This window comes from Xenopus laevis, chromosome 1L (assembly GCF_017654675.1).
Source record: "Xenopus laevis strain J_2021 chromosome 1L, Xenopus_laevis_v10.1, whole genome shotgun sequence".
Taxonomy (NCBI): Eukaryota; Metazoa; Chordata; class Amphibia; order Anura; family Pipidae; genus Xenopus; species Xenopus laevis.
Window position 1 is genome coordinate 107,050,898 of NC_054371.1, and position 20,964 is coordinate 107,071,861.

At 37.7% G+C, this 20,964-nt stretch overlaps 1 protein-coding gene across 1 annotated transcript in view; it reads right to left on the minus strand.

Annotated features, from left to right (window-relative positions):
* onecut3.L (one cut homeobox 3 L homeolog) overlaps positions 1-20,642 on the minus strand; it is a 50,208-nt gene extending 29,566 nt beyond the window's left edge. Inside the window, exon 1 of the mRNA XM_018254555.2 lies at positions 19,196-20,642. Coding sequence (XP_018110044.1) covers positions 19,196-20,219 — 1,024 coding nt within the window. The 5' untranslated portion in view covers positions 20,220-20,642. The remainder of the gene's footprint in view (positions 1-19,195) is intronic.
* Positions 20,643-20,964: the final 322 nt, after the last annotated feature.

Below are 20,964 nucleotides of genomic sequence, written 5' to 3' on the forward strand. Positions count from 1 at the left end.
CCCTATTCCAATTGACCTAAATGCAAGGGTGCTAGTGAAGTTTTGCTAGGCAGAAATAAACTCTAGCTAAAATTCTATATGAAATGCTCGCACAGCCGAAGTAAAGCTGGTTGAAAAATCGCCAGGATTTGGCTGTTGAGATGCAACTTTGCATTTTAGTGAATAAGCATAGTAGTAATGAATTTGCGCCTGGCGAAGTGGCGCAGAGTGTGGCGTCCTTTAGTGAATTTGCTCCTTTGCATTCTCAAAATCAGCCATGTGTGCCTACACCAAAGCCAACACAACGGTTTCAGGTGCAGGCAGAAGAGGAGGCTAATGCCCACATACCGGTTAATTTCCGCCCTGCATATTTCAGCAGACTGATATCAGCACTTGTGTGGTACTAGCCTTATATTATATACGGGAGTGCAGGGAGTCTGCTACCTAACAAGCCTTATATTTACCATCTGTTCAGATCAGGGGTAAAGTACAAGATTCTTATTGTGGCAGAATGCATTGTACCTTATTTTTTATGCATTAAAGTAGAAACAACTGACAGTTTAATGCACAGCTCCAGAATGAGGGAGTGCATATTAATGGAAGGCATTCTGTTGAATGGTGCAATTCCACACACATTTAAAAATGAATTGCTGCATCTACTACCATAGTGGACTAGTTACTTGTGCATATCAGCATGCTCACACCAGAGTCTCAAAACCTATCATCCCAGATGGCACACTGGTGGATTACTTCTAACATGTCATCTGTTGTGCAGTGTCACAGATCACAAGTAATGCTGCAAGCCTGTCTTATTTCTCTGCTGAATCTGTATGAAACCCCAGTGCAAGAGAATTCTGTAGGCCTTTAATAAGTCAACTGGATAGGTCTATCAATCTCCCACTTCCCTCCTCCCCGCCACCCTTATTTTGATGTACTGTACATCCTTTAGCTGCTGTGTAATAACATTTTTCAAGAGGTGGTTGGGGAGTTGAGTTTGCTTGATCACAGTTGAGGCTGGGGCCATGCTGGTTTGTGAGTGAGGACAGAGGGGGGGGGGCTCCTCTCTCTGCATTGCTTTGGCAGAAATCAATACAGATTCAGTTCAAACCAACTATAGATCAGGTCTCTGAGCAGCTGGCTGTATATAACACAAACAGCAGAAAATAAATCAGAAATCAACATACCCAGTCTTGGCAAAACACTTTCCACACACCCTTACTTGACAAACGCTGCACATAGTTTTTAGTGCGTGTGAACAAGATAAGCAATGGGTGAAAGCTTAAAAATAATTTGGTTTATTTCTATATAATAGCCTCTGACATATAACAGTTTTACAGCCACTGCCCTGTCAAGCAGTGCATAGCAGGATAAGTGCATTCTACTGCACTGCAAAATATGCAATGCATTTATTCACACAAGCATATGCATATATGCATAAACACACACACAAACATAAGCATCCCTTGTGTAGATAGGTAACAGAATATCTTATCTGTTTAATAGTACCATGGCAGTGTTGCAAACAGTATTCATCAGACGCAAGGAGTTTTATTACACAGAGCTTATAGTCTACAGCTCTGATTTCTAATATCCAGGAGAATTAAATGAGTTGCCCAAAATGTGTGCTTTAATGTTATGACGAAGGACTGTCTCAACCCTGTATTATTTTATTTTTAACATTATTGTTTCAAAGTAAAATACCACAGCAGTGATTTCTTATTGATTTTTTTGCATGAGCAATGGCCTGTCTGCTTAATGTTGAACCTATGGAATACAATGTAAATATATTATTATAAAAAGATATAGCTACATATATCTACTTTATATATATATATATATATATATATATATATATATATATATATATATATATATATATATAAAGCAAAAAAGAACCGCACTCACAGGAAAACTTCACTTCCTGAGGACGGCTTAAGTGATTAGCCGAAACGTTGAAATAAGCATAATTTTTTGATTTTGCACCTTCTAAAGTCCTGTGAGTGCGGTTCTTTTTTGCTTTATCTATGATTTACTATAACCAGCACCTAGGCAGAAACATTTGTCATGTGTGCACCAGAGTTTGGACTATATATATATATATATATATATATATATATATATATATATATATATATATATATATATATATATATATATATATATATATATATATATATATATATATATATATATATACACACATAAGTTCCAAAATTAAACCGCAAAACACAGGTCTTTATCCAAGTAGAAAATTGACTTGGGCTGTCTTCAGGTAAAACAAAATACACACAACCTCATCGCCTTTTTAAATACTGAAAAGGTGCCAAACCTGGGTATTGAGGGGACAGACTGCAGTGACGTGATACCTACAAATAAACATTTGTGACATAAATAATACCCGACTGGGTTAAAATGCGTGAAATTAATGTGACCATGTAATGTTCGGGTGCATAGTATGTTTTAAAAACCCAACCCCTGTGTCACCCTTTGTCAAAACCAAACTGTAAGTAGTGTCCTCGGCTCTGTCTTTCTCGCCGTTGTCCCCCTGATTCCCTGCCGTACTTACGATCAGGGGGACAATGGTGAGAATGACAGAGCCGAGGACACTACTTACAGGTTGGTTTTGATTTTGCCTCTTTACATATTTGATATGTTAATGATATTGCCAACCTATGCATGGAAAGTGTAGCAGCCGTTGACTATATGGCACTTAGTTCTTACTCGCAAAAACCTCCAAAATCACCCTAATTATTCATCAACTATTAGCCTAAAAAATGCTGTAAAACAGCTATTCACATTCAGCTGTATCAGTAGCATGGAGCAGTCACCCACCATTAATTATGAGAGGTCATTGTTCTCTCTAAATAGATCACATCTGTCTGTATTACAACCCCATGCAATATATTATGTTTATTTCATTATCTCTTATAACAAGGGCAAATACCACAAGACTAAATGATACATAAGAAATACTTGTCTTACCCACATTATGCATTCATTTGGAATGTTTTAAAGCACTGGTAAGGCAAGTTTAGCTTATCAATACAGTATTTCTAAGAGGACTAATATAACATGAAAATGCCTCCCGGTTTCCTGTTACCTTCTGATTGACTCTAGGCTGCATTAAATCTAGAGATTCCTATTGATCAAAGAGACAGGAGAAAATGATATGCAAAACTCAAATTTCTTGGGACATAATCTATTTTTTACTACCATGCCACATTTAGTTCCAGATTAAAGTACTCAAATTTATTTCTCTGTTTTGGTTGTGAAATATGTTTTGTTTACACTACTGAGAAACCAATCAAAGAACAAATTATTCGTTAGACATTTAGTGAGGGCAGTGAAGCTGTAGTGTAGAATGTCCATCTGAGATGGTTAGGGTTGCCACCTGACACTGTTGAACCCAATGTTATTAATAAGGGGAAAAGCTAAATATATAGGCTGGTATTTGTTTTCCAGGAAAGTTGGCAACCCTAGAGATGATAGACCCCCTATCACATGACCTGGGGCAGCTGGGAAATTGACAATATGTCTAGCCCCATGTCAGATTTCAAAATTGAATATAAAAAAAATCTGTTTGCTCTTTTGAGAAATGGATTTCAGTGCAGAATTCTGCTGGAGCAGCACTATTAACTGATTCATTTTGAAAAAATTTTTTTTTCCCATGACAGTATCCCTTTAATGCTCTTAAAAGGGGTTTGGATATATTCTTGGACAGGGGAACTAGCCAGGATTACAGTAATTTATAGGGCTACAGTTTGAGTGTGTATGTGTATGTATGTATATAAACAAAGAGCGAAATAAAAGGTAACACACTCCACAAGCTCTGTTGGAGTATACTCATATGGGTTCTCTTCCTCTTTCGAGTCACCCTAAGGCAAAGATGATTCTAGCCTCCCTACAATTTCCCAACAGAGCAACAGAGCTTCAGTTTAAATATAAAACTCCATTCATTAGTCCAAAAGGTAAGTATGACCTCTCCTTTGGATATCTTTTCATTATTTCCGATTTATTTCCATAGCATCTGGAAGTAGTCTCTTGTAGAATTTATTCACGCCCATAAAGCATAGCTTTAGGTTCTGTTATTTAATCATTTTAATGATTTATTGGACACCCCTGAAACAGGTGTTTTAAGGTCCACTTTGGTTACAGCCTTCTGCTCATGCATCTGTGCAGCTCTATATTATTCGCATCAGTTTTTGTAATAATAGTGCAGTTTCTGGCCAATAAACCAGAGGTGCGTGGGCCCTGGCAATACACCCTCCTTGTCCAGTCCTAATATAAATTTGATAATGCATAATTGTAAGTATGTAGAATCTAAATATTTTGCACACACAAGCCAATCTTCTATTAGACCTATTTTCTAGATTGCTCGGGACCTGGGGATTTCTGGATAATCTATCTGTAATTTGGATCTCCACACATTTAGGGGCACATTTACTATTGGTCGAATATCGAGGGTTAATTAACCCTCAAAGTTAAATACTTCGAATATCGAAGTCGCAGGATTTAGCGCAATTCTTTCGATCGAAGGAAAAATCGTTAGATCGAACGATTAAATCCTTCGAATCAAACGATTTGACGGATTTTAATCCATCGATCGAACGATTTTCCTTCTATCCCAGATTGCCTTGAAAGCCTATGGGGACGTTTTAGGTGGCGAAGTAGGTGGTCGAAGTTTTTTTTAAAGAGACAGTACTTCGACTATCGAATGGTCGAATAGTCAAACGATTTTTAGTTCAAACTGTTAGATTCGAAGTCGAAGTAGTCAAAAAAATACTTCAAAATTTTAAGTATTTTTTATTCTAATCCTTCACTCGAGCTAAGTAAATATGCCCCTTAGTCTACTTTAAATATTACATAAACCCAAAAGGATTGTTTTTCTTCAAATAAGGATTAAGTGTATCTTAGTTGGGATAAAGTACAAAGTATTGTTTTATTATTACAGAGAAAAAAGTTTTAAAACATCTAAAATATTTGATTTGATTAGAGTCTATGGGAGACCACCCTCTGGCAGGGCCAGAACTAGGGGTAGGCAGAGTAGGCACGTGCCTAGGGCGCAAAGCTGGGGGGGCGCCAGGCACACACCTCCTCTGTCGCCTACCCCCAGTCCGGTGCCCGACTCTTTGTGGTCTTTACTTCTTCTTGCGCTCCTGCGCTCCTGCACCCGTATGTAATTCTCTGCAATTAGCGCATGCGCACATTCGCGCCAATTCGCACATGCGCAGAATCGCAAAAGAAGTAAAAACTACCGATTTTCTTACGCATGCGCACGCGAGTGCCACCTTGCGCATGCGCACTTGGGCTAAGCCGGCGACACGGCCTGCCCCTGCCCTCTGGTAATTCAGAGCTTTCTAGACAATGGGTTTTCTTATAAGGGATCACATACCTGTACTTTCCTTTGTATTTAAAAAAATGTTAGATTAACTTACATAAACGGATATTTCCCACTGAGGCAAAATCAGTGTTATTTAGACCTGCTAAAAGACTTTTGTGAGTAATGAAATTAGTTACACATATTCTAATTTCATTTTGTGCCTTCCACTTTACAACATGCTGTGACAAATGTATATAACAGTTGCAAAAAGTCCCTCCAGTTCAATACAGGCTCCTGCATTTTAGACACATAATCTCACATTCTAATAACACCCATATTAATAATTGATTAAATGTATCCTTCTAATGCATAAGGTTGTATTTAAAAATATTTGGTACGCCAATTAAGAACAAGTAGGTCACTAGGCCCCCAGTTGGTTCAGGTTATCCCATTCTTACGTTTCTTCACAATGTGTCTTCCAATCTCTATATCTAAGAGCAATGGATACTAATATTTTACCATCAATTAAATTTCAAATTTTAAGGATGGTGGTAGATTTTAAAGAGGGGCCTCATTTAACGCAAATTAGGTTGGAATAATTAATGTTTTGCACAAAATGAGCCAGAACTTTACTATAAGCATTGAAATAAACGAAAGACAGTTAACTGCAATGATAATCTCAGATAACGCTGTTTAATTCTGAAACCCTATATAATAGGGACCTAAGCTTGGGGAACACTTGAGTGATACACAGCTCAGGGTTTCCGAGAAAGCACTAAGAAAAAACGCAAGCCAGATCCTTTCATCGGCATGGTATGGTGCAAGCTTTGTGTGATGCATTTTATGTCTTGCGTGGAAAATGCAAATCAAATGATGGGAAGAAGATCCCCTGGGAGCGACTGCGGTATAGAAGTTCTGCTCTGAGACAACTGAGCTTTCTGGAAATCCTGTACAACTTTCTGCTCAGGGAATTGTTATAGAAGGCATTTTAAGGTTGTGGCCAAAGCGGTAGAATCAGGGAGAAGGAATAGCATTAGGGGTTAAAAATGAGCAGAAAAAAAGTGAATTGATTATCTTTTTATTATTTTTTTTTAAAATAAATTCAGTGTAATTATTCTACCATTAAGAAAACAATCACCTAAAATTAACAAGAAAAATGTTTTAAAATGTGACATTTTTTTAACCCTTTTAACACAGACTTTGGGTTATTTAATAAAACTTTTTTTTTCATATTTTACCAGAAACAAACTCGACCTAACTCCCATCCACGAATTTGGCTAATTTACTAATAATTGAACTCGAAAAAAAATCAGATTGAAAAATTCAAGGTTTTTACAAATATATCTCGTGTTTAATTGATTAAATACCTCCATTTTTATGTGTTAATAGGCACATAAACACTTGAATACTTCAAATGTATTGAGTTTTCAAGCAAAAACAACCATCAAACCAAAACACCTAAAAATCGTGAAGGCAGAAAACTTCATGGGGAGGAAAACCCAAATCATATGATTTTTTGGACTTTTCTCTCAAATCGCTCAATTTTTTTCTGGTTGCAAAACCCCACATTTTTAAGATTATCGGGTTAAATCCAATGTAGACCACAATATTTTCAAATTGGGATAGGGACATCTGCCATTGACTTATACATGACATCGTCAAGTTTGAGATGCTGGATTTTTGGATTCTTGCAGCATCAGGTTATAATAAATCTCAAATATTTGAGTTTTTTTTCCAATAAAAATTTGAGGTTTTTTCCACTAAAAATGTGAGGTTTTGCCCCAAAAAGCCCGACCAGAAAAATTTGAGTTTTAGTAAATAACCCCCATGTAGTTAAAAGGACCTCTGCCATTGACTTTTATGGCAAGTTTTAGCAGGAGTATTTTCGGATTCTGATTTTTTGCTGCTTTGGGGCATAATCTAAAATTCTTTAATGCAATGGGCATTAATTACTGAAAACCTACTAACAATTATGATAATAATGGATGATCAAGAATTATTATTTTATACTTATACTTTTAGGAATCATACTCTTTAATAAAGGATGACCAAGAATTATTATTTTATACTTATCCTTTTATGAATTGTACAGTTTTTTTGTATTTTTTTTCAGTTCTACATGGTTTGATTTGATTTACTTATTTATCGTTTTGGCCACTGTTAATTCTGGCTTATTAGAACAAGAGGCATATTCATTCTTCATTATTCCATAACTATGTATAATGTATCATTTGCTACTGTTCTCCCATTAAGTACTATCGTTTAGTACTGCCGTTTCCCCATTCAGTCAATGCTTCTGGGACACTGTGTCATACAATCATCACACAATGAACTCGAAGAGCAGGAACATCTGCTTAGACCTAAACAAAGAAGTATTGGGTGGCAGGAGAATAATGTCATGCCTTGTAGACCCCTACACATTTGAAGAAGCAGGTTGTGAGGCAGGACCATGTGGCTCTTTGCACTCTTACTCTCCCCTGATATTACTCTCACTCAAGTAAACAGAAGGAACTGCCCCTAGGCATCCTGAGTTCCCCTATCTCAAAAGGCAAACAGATTGTAAGCCATAAAGTGTTATTCAGTAATTCTTTTTACCTTATACTGACATTGTGGTTTCAAGTTTCTCAAATTAGTGTTAAACACCAAGGAGTTGTACTAATAAATTATATATATTTTTTTTAATATCTCATACTTCAATTAGGAAGCATACAACTTTCTGGGTTCAAGCCCCTGTTCTACTTCAACATACACTTGCACAACATAACAAAGTTATATATATAGGTATGGGACCTGTTATCCAGAATGCTCGGAACCTGGGTTTTTCCAGATACTGCTTTCCCTAATTTGGATCTTCATACCATAAGTCTACCAGAAAATCATGAAAATATTAAATAAACCTAATAGGTTGGTTTTACTTCCAATAAGGATTAATTATACCTTACTTTGGATCAAATACATAGTACTGTTTTTTATTACAGAGAAAAAGGAAATAATTTGGATTATTTGTATAAAATTGAGTCTATGGGAGACGACCTTTCCGTGATTTGGAGCTTTCTGGCTAACAGGTTTTTTGGATAATGGATTTCATACCTGAAATATGGTTAGAATAGTGAATTTGTTATCTAAAAATATACAGAAAAGCTAATTAGCATTAATCTAAACTACTTGAGCGTCTAGTTTGCAACTGATGCCATTCTTCTTTGACAATCACCCGCTACAATCTGGTTTTAGGCAACAACACTGCACTGAGACTGCCCTAACCGACTAACTAATGACTTTTTACAGCAAAAGCCAACCGCCACTTCTTACTACTATTACTTCTTGATCTCTCGGCTGCATTTGACACTGTGGATCATCCTCTCCTCCTCCAATCCCTCCATTCACTTGATCTTTGTGATACGGCCCTGTCATGTCTTCTTACCTCACTAATCGTTCCTTCAGTGTCTCCTACAATGGAGTATCATCTTCTCCCCTACCTCTTTCTATTGGGGTTCCTCAGGGCTCTGTCCTGAGCCCCTTATTATTTTCTCTCTATACTTCCTCCACCAGCAAAAGAATCAACTCGTATGGTTTCCAATACCACCTTTATACTTGGATCTATCTCTCCTCTCCTGAATCCAACCCAGAGCTCTTAAATTGGGTCTCCTCCTGCCTATCCGCTATCTCTACTTGGATATCACAATGCTGCCTTAAATTTAATGGTTCTCTTTCCCCCAAATAACACCTGTAACAGCCCAGAAGTAACTATCATAATTAACAATTCCACTATCACCCCTTCTCCCCTGTCCTTCACTCCTCATATCCAGTCACATATTAAATCATGTCACTTTTACCTAAGGAGCATATTTAAAAATAAGATCATTTATCATCCAAGTTGCAGCCAAAATTCTTATTCACTCTATCATGATATCACGTCTAGACTACTGTAGCTCTCTATTAATTGTCCTTCCCCGCCAGAGACTGTCACCTCTCCAATCCATAATGAACACTGCCACCAAGCTTTATACACCTCAGCAACTGCTCCTCCTCTACCATGTCAAAAATTAAAATTAATTCAAACTAATAACCCTGAAATTCAAAGCACTTCATAACTGTGCATCACCCTACATCTCTGAACTCATCTCTAGATATTCACCCAGCCGCTTACTACGCTCCTCTACTGACCTGCTACTCAACTCTTCTCTAATTACCATATCATATGCTCGCATTCAAGACTTTGCAAGGGTGAATGAAGTGAATGGAACATTATTCCACATATAGTGGACATGCCAAGCATTAGCCCCCTTTTGGAAGGAGTTCTCACAGTTAATTTTGGAAGCTAAATCAATTACATTGACACCATGGACTACAAGAAATAACCACAGAATTAAGAAAACAAACTTTCCATATTCTCACCGCAGCCAGAATACTTATAGCAAGGATGTGGAAATCAACTGAAATACCAAATAGGGAAAACTTAATTTATCTCACAGACTCCAACCTCACCCATGAAAGATATGCAATAACAACTTTGAAACAAAAAAACATGGAAATGATCACCTATAAAAAATTGCAAGAATGGAAAATCAAATGCTTCATTGATTAGTAATTTAAGTTCAAAGTAAAACAATAGACTCAAACAATAAGAAGCCAGGAAGTAGCAGGGAGAAAATCCAGCAATATAGACATGGATTAATTAACCCTATCCCCTTTAATCCCCACTCTGACTATTAACTTTTGTTTTTCTTTCTTAAAAAAAAAAATATATATATATATATATAGAAAAGCCTACCCTCATTCTGTTTAGCTACCAAATGTAATACCATATGCTACATCTCTCACCTGCTTATTTCTGATCTTGCTCACTCCCACACATTGTGTCTCATTCCCTTCCCCTCTAGATTGTAAGCTCTTTTGCACAGGGCCTTCCTCACCTTTTGTAACGGTACTGGCTGTTATATACAGTATGACACTCTGTATGTTATATCTATGTAATTCCTGTGATTTCGTTATATAAGCGCAATTATTTTACAGTGCTGCGTAATATGTTGGTGCTCTAAAAATACATGTTAATAATAATAATAATAATAATAAATAATTAGTCCCATTCATTAATCACATTCAGTATAGACACCACATTCACTGTTTTGTACCGGTGTATTATATGTAGTCCTTTACTAATTAAACTCTAATTGTTAGTTGAGTGCTACTGTTCTATTTTTAAAAAACATCCCCAGGCAAGTGATCTTCACTGAGATTATTAACAATTCTGCATTATCCAAAATTAAGCTAAGTCAGAACCCGTAAGTAACATAGGGCTTTGGGGCAGCTTAACAGCTCTTTATCAAGTAGAAACTTTACTTGATAAAGAGCTGTTAAGCTCGAAACATGTAGTTGAATAAAGGCACCTTGCAGCAGAATTCCTGCGCCCATTGGTATCATTTCCCACTCACTGGATTTAATGAATGTGTTTGCTCTGGATGGAAGCAACGGGTTCTTCATACCAGAATAAAATAAGAAAAGGGTAATTATACCAGTTTACATTGACTTTTATTCAAATTAATGCATGGTTGCTAGAGTTATTTGGACCCTAGCAACCAGATTACTAAATTAAAAAATGGAAACCCAATGAATACAAAGCCAAATAACTAAAAAAAACCACAAATAATAATAAATTAAAACCAATTGCAAATTGCCTCAGAACATCACCCTCTCCGTCATACTAAAAGTTAACTCAAAAGTGAACATTCCCTTTAACTGAACGGCATTAAAATGGTGTAATTCTGTGCCAAGATTTATTATGTGAAATTGTTGGAACCAGGGGTTTATGGAACACCAAGGTTATTTTTTATCAATGACAATTTATGATAGCTTAGTTACCATCAAGTACAAGGTACAATTGTATTATTACAAAGCAAAAAGTGAATTATAAAAAATTTGAATAGTTTTCTAAACCGAATTCTGTGGAAAGGGAGCTTTCTGTAGACGGGGTTTTTATATTTTCAGATTCCACACCTGTACTTGTGAATGTAAATATAAATGTTGTGACCCCAGTGTAGTCAGCACTTAAAGGGGTTCTTCCCCATCCAAACTCTTTCTGTCAGTCAAGTTGTTTTCAGATTGTTTACCAAAATAAAGAGCATTTTCAATTGCTTTGCAATTTTTATTTTTTTATTTTAATTTTTTTTATTGTTTTTAAAAATTAAAGTTGAAAGTTTAATGTTCCTGTCTCTGGTGTATAAATCTGGCAGCTCAGTAATCCATGTGCAGATTCTTAACTGTTACAATTTGCTACATTAGTTGACACATTTCTCAGCAGCATCTGTGGGATATTAGCAACTATTGTATCAATTATAACAACTCAAGGATTCTGCTCAGCAGGGCCAAAGATAAGAAATGTATCAACTATTGTATTATTTAGAACAGTTGGTGACCCCCTCTTCCCAGAACTGCTTTAGAAAGACAAAAGAGGTGAAAAATGAATTTTTAAACTTCAATATTTAAAAAAAAAAAGTCACAAATATATAATAGAAAGAAATTGAAAAAAAGTATTTTATTTCTGGTGAGCTATCTGAAACCATCTGAAAAAAAGTGTTGGAAGGTGACCAACCCCTTTAATAATCTAACAATAAATGTATAGTCCAGGCAAGCTGATAGCTGATATATTATTGATATATAGATAGTATATTTTATTGATATATAAATATTATGTATGCCAAAAACATTCAAACATTCCTCTCCAAAAAGGTACTTTAAGAAAGAAAAAACAGCTGTGCATGTCTGGCTCAATTCTCTTTTTTGCAAATAACATACCAAGGGCATATTTATAAAGGTGTGTAAAATGTTTTACATCCCAAAAAGGTGTGAAAATGATTGTAAAATACATGATGGGTTTATAAAACTCAGAAAATGCCATGCATCATGAACATGGAAACAATCTATTACATAAATCTAATTTATGGAGTCTTGATGTCTGGTAATGTTTTTTTCAAGGCAAATGTCTGTTTTGATGCAACAGTTTTACTCTTGGCTATGTATTTTCGCAGCTTTATAAATCCATGTCCTTTTACAGCAGCATACTGTTGCATTAATGTAGCAATATGTGGTGTATCACAATGCTGTTTTTTTTCTCTTAAACGTGTGTGTGTTTAGGTAGGTTCTGGAGTGTATTCATAACCATCATCACAACTGCTGGCTATCTGGTGTTCATTTCTGTTATGTGACTTAATATTTTCTCCCAGCATATAAAACATTTCCTTCCTTTTTTACTAGTGATTTTGTCACCTGATTGATTGATATCGTATTAATATAATCATTTGTTTATACATTTCCACCAACTTATGCAATGATTTATAGTTTATATTTAATCATTCACATCAGTTCCTGTCTCCTTCCCTAGTGGAGTTATAATCGATTTTTTCTTCTACAGACACGTAAATAAAATTTCATCAAAAGTCAGTTAACCTACCAGAATGCTTTTGAACTATGAGATATTGCCAGTGTAACGTAAAGGATGGATAGATGGACAGATAAAGATAAATAGATAGATAGATAGATAGATAGATAGATAGATAGATAGATAGATAGATAGATAGATAATAGATAGATAGATAGATAGATAGATAGATAGATAGATAGATAGATAGATAGATCGATCGATTATAGATAGATAGATAGATAGATAGATAGATAGATAGATAGATAGATAGATAGATAGATAGATAGATAGATAGATAGAGTGTAGATAGATAGATAGATAGATAGATAGATAGATAGATAGATAGATAGATAGATATGAGAGATATTGAATGAGAGACTGGAAATTAAATAGAAGCCTTGATTAAAAAGAGTATTGAAGTATTGAAAATGAACCATAAAATTGTAGCCTCACTGAGCAATAGATTTGTGGCTTCCAGTGTCATTGTGCACCATTTGGAAACTACCTCATTTATTTCAGGGAACTAAGGATTACTGGACTGAGACAAAAATCGGTGCAAGTAGAAGAGAAGGTTTCTTGGCTCACACTCACAGTCAGGAGTGGGAGGATTCAATAATCTAAAAGAACCTCAGAGCAGATTTGTGGTTATTGCAGACTGAGAGGAGCCAAAGAAGATAAATTGGGCTCCTCATACAGATCTTTCCTGATGTACTGCTAACAGAGCTATTTAGAGCAAGTTTCATTGGGATGAGACCAGAAGCACTGCAGACAGGTTCTCTCTCCATGCTACCTTGGGGACACCACAATGTCCTCTAACATGAACAGGATTCCACAGCTGGAGAATGGCAAGTATGGCTTGGCCACCCCATTTAGTAGTATCCAAATAAAAAGGTGGTTTGAGAAAAAATGAATGGACAGATGGGTAACATTGCAGGCTCTGTAGGAAAACTCTGCTCATTAAAATGTCATCTGAATAAAGAACATGACCATGTGAAAACATTTAGGTGACTTTAATGTATTCTGTTCAAATTAAAGAGGATAGACCTGTTAAATGATATTAAATGATATAAAAACCTGTCCCTGCATAGTTGTCATTAGTGTTACAGCAAGGTGATATATCTAACATCAGATTAGAAGTGATGGTTGAGAAGAACCAATGTTTTTTTTAAAAAAATGACACTACAAGGCTTTTCTTCTCCTTAACAGCCCAGTTTAAAAGTTTTAAAGCCATTTTCCTACCTGCTCTTCAGCAGAACTGGAACTCTGAACCTAGTTCAATCCAGGGGGATGTTTTTTCACAATAGATGAAGCAAGCATGGATGCCCCCCACCCCCACCTCACAGGATACATAAGCAGAGGCTTGCTATGTACATCTTGTCCCCCATTCCCACTGTTTGACTCCTCCTGGTCTCAAGATATTACCTTCATAAAAATCTGCATGTTTTTTTTTTTTGTGTGACACTTGAATATGTACAGATAATTACATTTCCTTATTGTCAGCATCACAGATGTAAATTGGCAATTTTTTTTATCTTTGTTCCTAAAAAGAGGATTTTTACATTGACACAGAAAGTTACAGGACACAGGTTTATTGCTTTTTATGACTGATTCTCCATTAGAATATGTTTTTATAGTATTCCCCTCACAAGAAATTAAAAATAAAAATAATAATTTTAAACAGCTCTTGGCCAATGCATTAAGCAGGTTTGACTGTAGCATATCCACAGCTATAAGAATAAGGACAATGTAAAAGTTATAGCTATCACTTGATTGTCAGGCGTCCGTTCGACAGACTATGATCATCTGTGATCCAGGGGGATCGCAGATGATGTGTCACATTTCAAAACGTCATCTGTGTAAATCCGAGGCGCATATGTAGATTAGGAAAATGCGCCTCGGATTTTTACCAATTTGTACTGACTCGATTGGATACTTTTTGTATCCATTGAGTGACACATATTCTGATCTGCTACTATTTAAACTAAATATCCCATTGTGATGAGAAGTGTATTACACGTCTTCAAATACAAGTGTTAAAAAATAATGTTGGTTATTATTAGTATTATTATTCATAATAATAATGATAATAGTTCGGTATTAACTTATGTCACCTAATAATATACAGTATATCATAGTAATATCACCGATGCTGTTTCCATAGTATTTGCTAATATTCCCTCTAAAGTGGAGAAAAGAAAAGACTGACGTTTAAAAGCAAGAATTAAAAGTGACAGCATGTTACATGTGGTACCCCAAAAATACCTCTCTCTGCAGAGCCCGGAGACTCCCCAAAAACCCGAAAGGATAGGCAGTCATGCATCTTACATTTTTTTGTACATTTGTAGAACTACAATCAAATTTGGTCGCTAAATTCTTTGGGGGCTGCTCCTTACATAATGAATCCGGATGCCCCGACTTCTGTCGCCCCTTGCTGCAACAGCGGCGCTGCGTCTCTGATTTCCTTTTTCTCAACTGTCTTTCTTTTTTAATTAAAAAAAAAAATATCCGCCCTGTTGCTGTGCCAGTTAGAAATGTAACCCCTCCATCCCAATTTGATAAAGTGATCGGTCTGTCAGTACACCAGTTTGGGCCTGTAAAGGTAAATGTTTCAGAAAGTAGATATACATAAATCAGGCTTGTCCAGCCCATTGCATCCAAGCTGTTGTGGAACTGCAAGTCACAGACTGTAGAAGAAATACTGAGAGATGCAGTTTAGCAACAGCTGGGAGATGGAGACTGCACATCCCTGGTGTTTACATTGAAAATGCAAATGATCGACAATATATGCCCTATATACTTGTATCTACGCCCCCCAGGGGGGTCCCTCTGATAATGGGGGCCCTGGGCCAATACCCTTTCTGACCTACCCTAAAACGACTCTACACACTCACTAAACACGCTGTTTTGCTTCACTTCAGACTTACAATCTAAACAATATTTGAAGAAGCCACAGATGAAATCGATTCTCCTGACTGAGATGAATTAGGGTTAGTAATTCGAATTTATTGATCCAGCTTCTTGCATCCCCCCAAACACACACACACAGCAGATCCACCCAATATAATTACCAGTTTAAATGTAATCAGAGAACTGCATATGCATGAACGTGTTCAGCTTGGATTGTAATCTTGAATATATACACACCAGTGTATCTGCGTGCTTGTATACACATATATGGGCTGTGAAGTCTATTAGCTTTATGTTTGATGGTCGAAACTGGAAATATAGAAATGTTTACATTTTTTTTAATCAGAAACATAGTATGTTACCAATTCTGACCAAATAAAGCTGTTGATATCTTGGCAGGAAAAAGTATATATATTCTTTTTTTACATTTTTGTTTCTACTTACACATTTTATGTATTGCTCAGGGTGTTCACAAGTAGGTCTAAATCTGTGTATTAATGTAGAAATAAACAGCAAAACCTCTCGGCAGCTAAACATGGATTCCATAAAAGATTTATTTAATTATTTAAGTTAATAAAAAGTCTATTTGTCTCCTAAATATGAATATTTCCACATCAGGCAGAATGCTACTGCTTTCCTCATTTGCATCAATTCAGCAGATCCATCCCTAACCCAGAGGCTTCTGTTGCAACATCCCCGCTCCCTGGTATGGTTAATAATTCATTTGTGGTTTCTACCTTTGTTTTTATGAAGCATTGATTAATATATTAACAGGGCATATTAAACATGCATGAAAAGAAATGCAGCTAAATTCATTAAGACAGCAACCCCAGAACTGATTAAATGAATGAAATGAATATGTTCATGTTCAATAAGATCAGCTCAACCTGCGTTTCACTGTATACACCATACATTACATATAAATATATATATATATATATATATATATATATATATATATATATATATATATATATATATGCCTTTATATAATAAATCGAAAATTAACTTGGAGTGCGTGCTACTTCCAATTATATATATATATATATATATATATATATATATATATATATATATATATATATATATATATATATATATATATATATATATATATATATATTTCTAATATATACGTATGCATAAATACAGGTGGATGTCTTGCTGTGCGATTCTACAGTTCCCAGTACCGTTTCTGGAAGAGTCATTATTTTTATATTTGTGACCAAGATATAAAACTGAAACTGCTCAATTAGATTGAACTAGAAAGGTACTTAAAGAGCCAATTGTGGCAGTGTTTAAATCTTTATTTACCAGAACCTTGTAAAGCCAGAACAATTTGCATTCTATTAACTGCTTTTCAATAGGGCATTGACTGGAACTAAAGGATGCCACTATCCTGCCCTAATTACAGCCATCTGAATTACACTAAGTGCATAAGAATAGGCGCATAGCACTCATGGCCTTTCTAATACTGGGATATCTGGGTTCTATGATTATTGGGGCACTTACTGTACGGGGAGAGACCGCATATGTACTTAATATTTTTTGGGGGTGGGGGGTGCCTAAAAGGCATTGGGGGGAATAATTGGGAAATAAAGGCCAAAAAGGACTTTTGATGGAGGCATGACATAAATAACAAGAGGTATTGGGTGGAAATAGATGATCTTGAATGCGATTAAATACCGACTGCCCATTTGTGCGTCTACTGGGTAAGTTGTAGGAATTAACATTTTAAGATTTTAATGTATTCAGAGCATGAATGTGCCTCTAGTACTTGTATGTGTGTATAGGGTGCACATCAATGACCTACGCTCTATTACAATAGTTTATCCAATGATAAAACTGACATCTAAATTGGTTTATCCGACATTTTGGTGCACAAGTAGGACAGTATTTGATGTGTAAACTCAGATGTTCCTCTGGGATAGCACAGCTGCTACAGACACAGCACAGGCACCTCTACTGATGTAAATGCAATAATTCCCTCACTGGCCACTAATTTGAGCTTCTTAGCGCTGGTTTTGCTCACTGGCCGCACACACCGCACTGGGCATCACGCTTGGCAAATAGGTTTAAAGCTGGCCTGTATTAGAAACCCCAAATTTGTATTCAAATGCAATCGAACAGAGATATCAACACTCCAGTTTTTATGATTTGGATATAATGACCATATTAGCAAGGGATTACGTTAGATGCCAATTGGGCAGGTATAAAAATCTATTCAAAAGTGAGAGGGAGAAATCACCCCAATATTGGCAATGCTTTGTTGGCACAGGGGAAAAGAGATTCCCCAGTGGCCCTGTCTGTGCGCTATAGATAATTGATTGGATCTGCCATTTGCGAAATGAAGAGGCCTCGGAGAGATCGATAGTCCGAGAGGCAGCTGGATGAGGATATAGTGAGCAGTTTCTCTACTCCTGGTAATAGCTACATCCATCCTTATTATTATGCTTCCCTGCACTACTACCTGCCTGTATACCTTCCCTCGCGTTTTGACACTCCTTTCTATTTGGATACCCAGGGGGAGGGTATTGAAGCAAACCTGACGCAATTCGGCCAATAGCATTAAAAATATTCTACTCCATGGGCACCCGTTTTAGAAACGCATTAGCTCGCTCCAGTGTATTATCCCCCAGGTCCTAGCCCCTTCTACAGTGGAGCACATTTGCTGCAAAGCTGTTTGAATTTGATTTTAGTCTAAGTTCTTCTATACATGATTATATTGTTTCATTTGTATGCCAATTAATCTCCCCTGCCAACACTATCCTTACCTAAATATCTGTCTTGCGCCCTTGAACCACTCCACACCATGTACCCATTGGCTTGCCCAGTAATTGATACCCACATATCAGTTGCTGTTCTGCCAGTTCAGAGCAAGTCTCGGGCTACATTTAGGTACAACCATTAATTAAACGTTAATACATTCTAAATACTTGGATTGGTGCATGTGCTGTGAGAGCACTATGCATGGTGATTAATAAATATCAGCCTAAGATAAATTGGCATCTAGATCTCCAAATGTGATTTTAGCTAAAAAGGCTACAGTACAGGTGGCAAAACAGGCCAGACAATTCCCATATGATATGCCCAAGTCAAAGCTATGCTATTGGTATGTTTAGTGCAAGTATTAATGGTGTTTACTTTAGCGTGCATCTCTTATTCCCAGTAATAGCACGACTTGACCACTAAAGTGCTTCTGGGTAGAAAGATGGCACAGAATGAAATAATAATTAAGAACAAAACATACCCCTGTCTCTATTCAGTGTGCAACACAGAAGCGTTGGCTAGAAATGATTTTCATAAAGCAAATCAGATGTTGTGTGGTGACCTTAAATTATGTATTATCCGATAATATAATGGCACATTATTATGATTGGCATCTCACAAGATGAACCTAATATAAACCCTATCTTTTACCATTACTGATGGTAATGGTTGTAGACCCGAATGGGACAGCCGAGCAATTCAGGATAGATCTCTCAGTTTTCTAGAAGCACGGGCACTGGGCTGAAATATGGCACATCTTAGGGCAAACAGTTGCTTTTGTACACATGAAATGATGCTCTTACCTGCCAGCCTGAGAGCAGACATTCTCTGAAACTCAGGCTCCTGAAGCCACTTCCACATTCTTCTGAAGGTCTCTCGGCCAGACTTAAGCTTACTCCAAGGTTTTGGATTCCTCAAGAGATCAGACAGGGTTCCCTGTGACCTGCACAAGATCCTCTGGGCAAAGATGGCTTGTGGGATACTGTATCGCTTGAGTTCTGCAGTGATCCGCTGAGCCACCTCTTTGGTATTAATTTCCTCCACTTGACCATTGCCTCCAGCCTGAGAGGTGGACGCCTGCCTTTCTCTGTCACCGAGGAGGGAGCCATTGGATGAGGCGTGGTGGTGACCATGTGGGTGCATTCCATTTAAAGGTGGCATCATGCCAGCACCTGGGCCACCCAAGCCCCTGGTCAGGTGGTCTTCACTCCTCGAAAGCATGGCCGCATGGGAGTCGAAGCTGTTGGGTGACAGCATTTTTTCATTGCTCAAGTGTCCTCCTGGGCCATAGGGCCCCAGTGACTGCTGTGAGTTGTGCAAAGTGCCCAGGCCATTGGAGAGAGGAGACAGCGGTTGCCCCATAGTTGTCATGTCCTTTGGATAGTGGCCGTAGATGTTTCCCATGGATGCCAGCCCTCTCTCATCCCTCATTAAGGTGAAACTGCCGCTCACGTTGCCAGCCAGTCTCTGGTGGTGGTGATGGTGGTGGTGGTGATGGTGCGGATGGTGGAATTTGTCCGATACGGTGGATATGGGCGGCAGGTGCTGCAGGGGGGTTAGCGTGGTGTAGGTGCTGCTGAGGCTCATCCCCGATGGGGATTCACAGGACATGTTCATGGCTGGATGCAAAGGGCCGCCTAGGGTATGCTCAGATCTGTATTCCGCTCCGTCCAGGATAGAAGACATGCTGGTTACCATAGCAGGCCGGCCGTGGGACACCAGGTTCCTGTGGGATGTCTGCCTGCTGTGTGAGGAGCTCATTATATCCCCAGCCTGAGAGTGGGTCACACTGTGTAGGTTCCCTAAATTCTCCATTGTGAGCTCCATCTTCCTCACCAGATTCCGTGTATTGCCCCCCTCCTCCTCCTCTCCTTTCTTCTCCTTTTGCTTTCCAGGCTAATTCAGATTCAAAGCTTTGCCATCGATTACCTTCCCCTATGCAGTCAATCCTGCATGACTTGATGAGCTCTCCCTCTCTCTCCCCCCTCCTTCCCCTTGGATACAATAGCTGCGCGTGACTCCGGGCTGGAGGTCCCCTCTCTCCTCCACAAGTGATGGTCCTGGCTCTGTGCTGTGTCTGCTACTGCTCAAAAGCTGCAGATAATGTTACAGCTCAGACCTCCTGCAGCCTCAGTCTCACAGCCAGCACGGTGTGACGTCAGCATCCGAAGCTCATCAATTAACACCTTTCCCTGGGCTGCTCCTGTTGGCTCTCTCCCTGTCCCAGCTTCGCACTACTGGGCCCCCTACTCTTCTGCCTCACCAGCCTCGTACTGAACATACACTTGTCCCTACCTCAATATATAATCATAATTGTGGCAGCAGTGCTTGTGTGTATTGAACTCCCCCTCCCCTCGCGGCAGGAAATATGAATGGGAAAAAGGAGGGTATATTAGATATGCTGCAGTCTACAGGACTCAGCACTTGTTGTCAGAACTGCTGCCAGACATCTGCCATAGTTTTCTGGGATGGGGGCTGAAATATGTACTCAATTTCAGAAATTATGTTTATGCTGTAAAGAGATGCCCTGATCATATTCAAATTCCAAAGTATTAGAATGCAAATGAGCCAC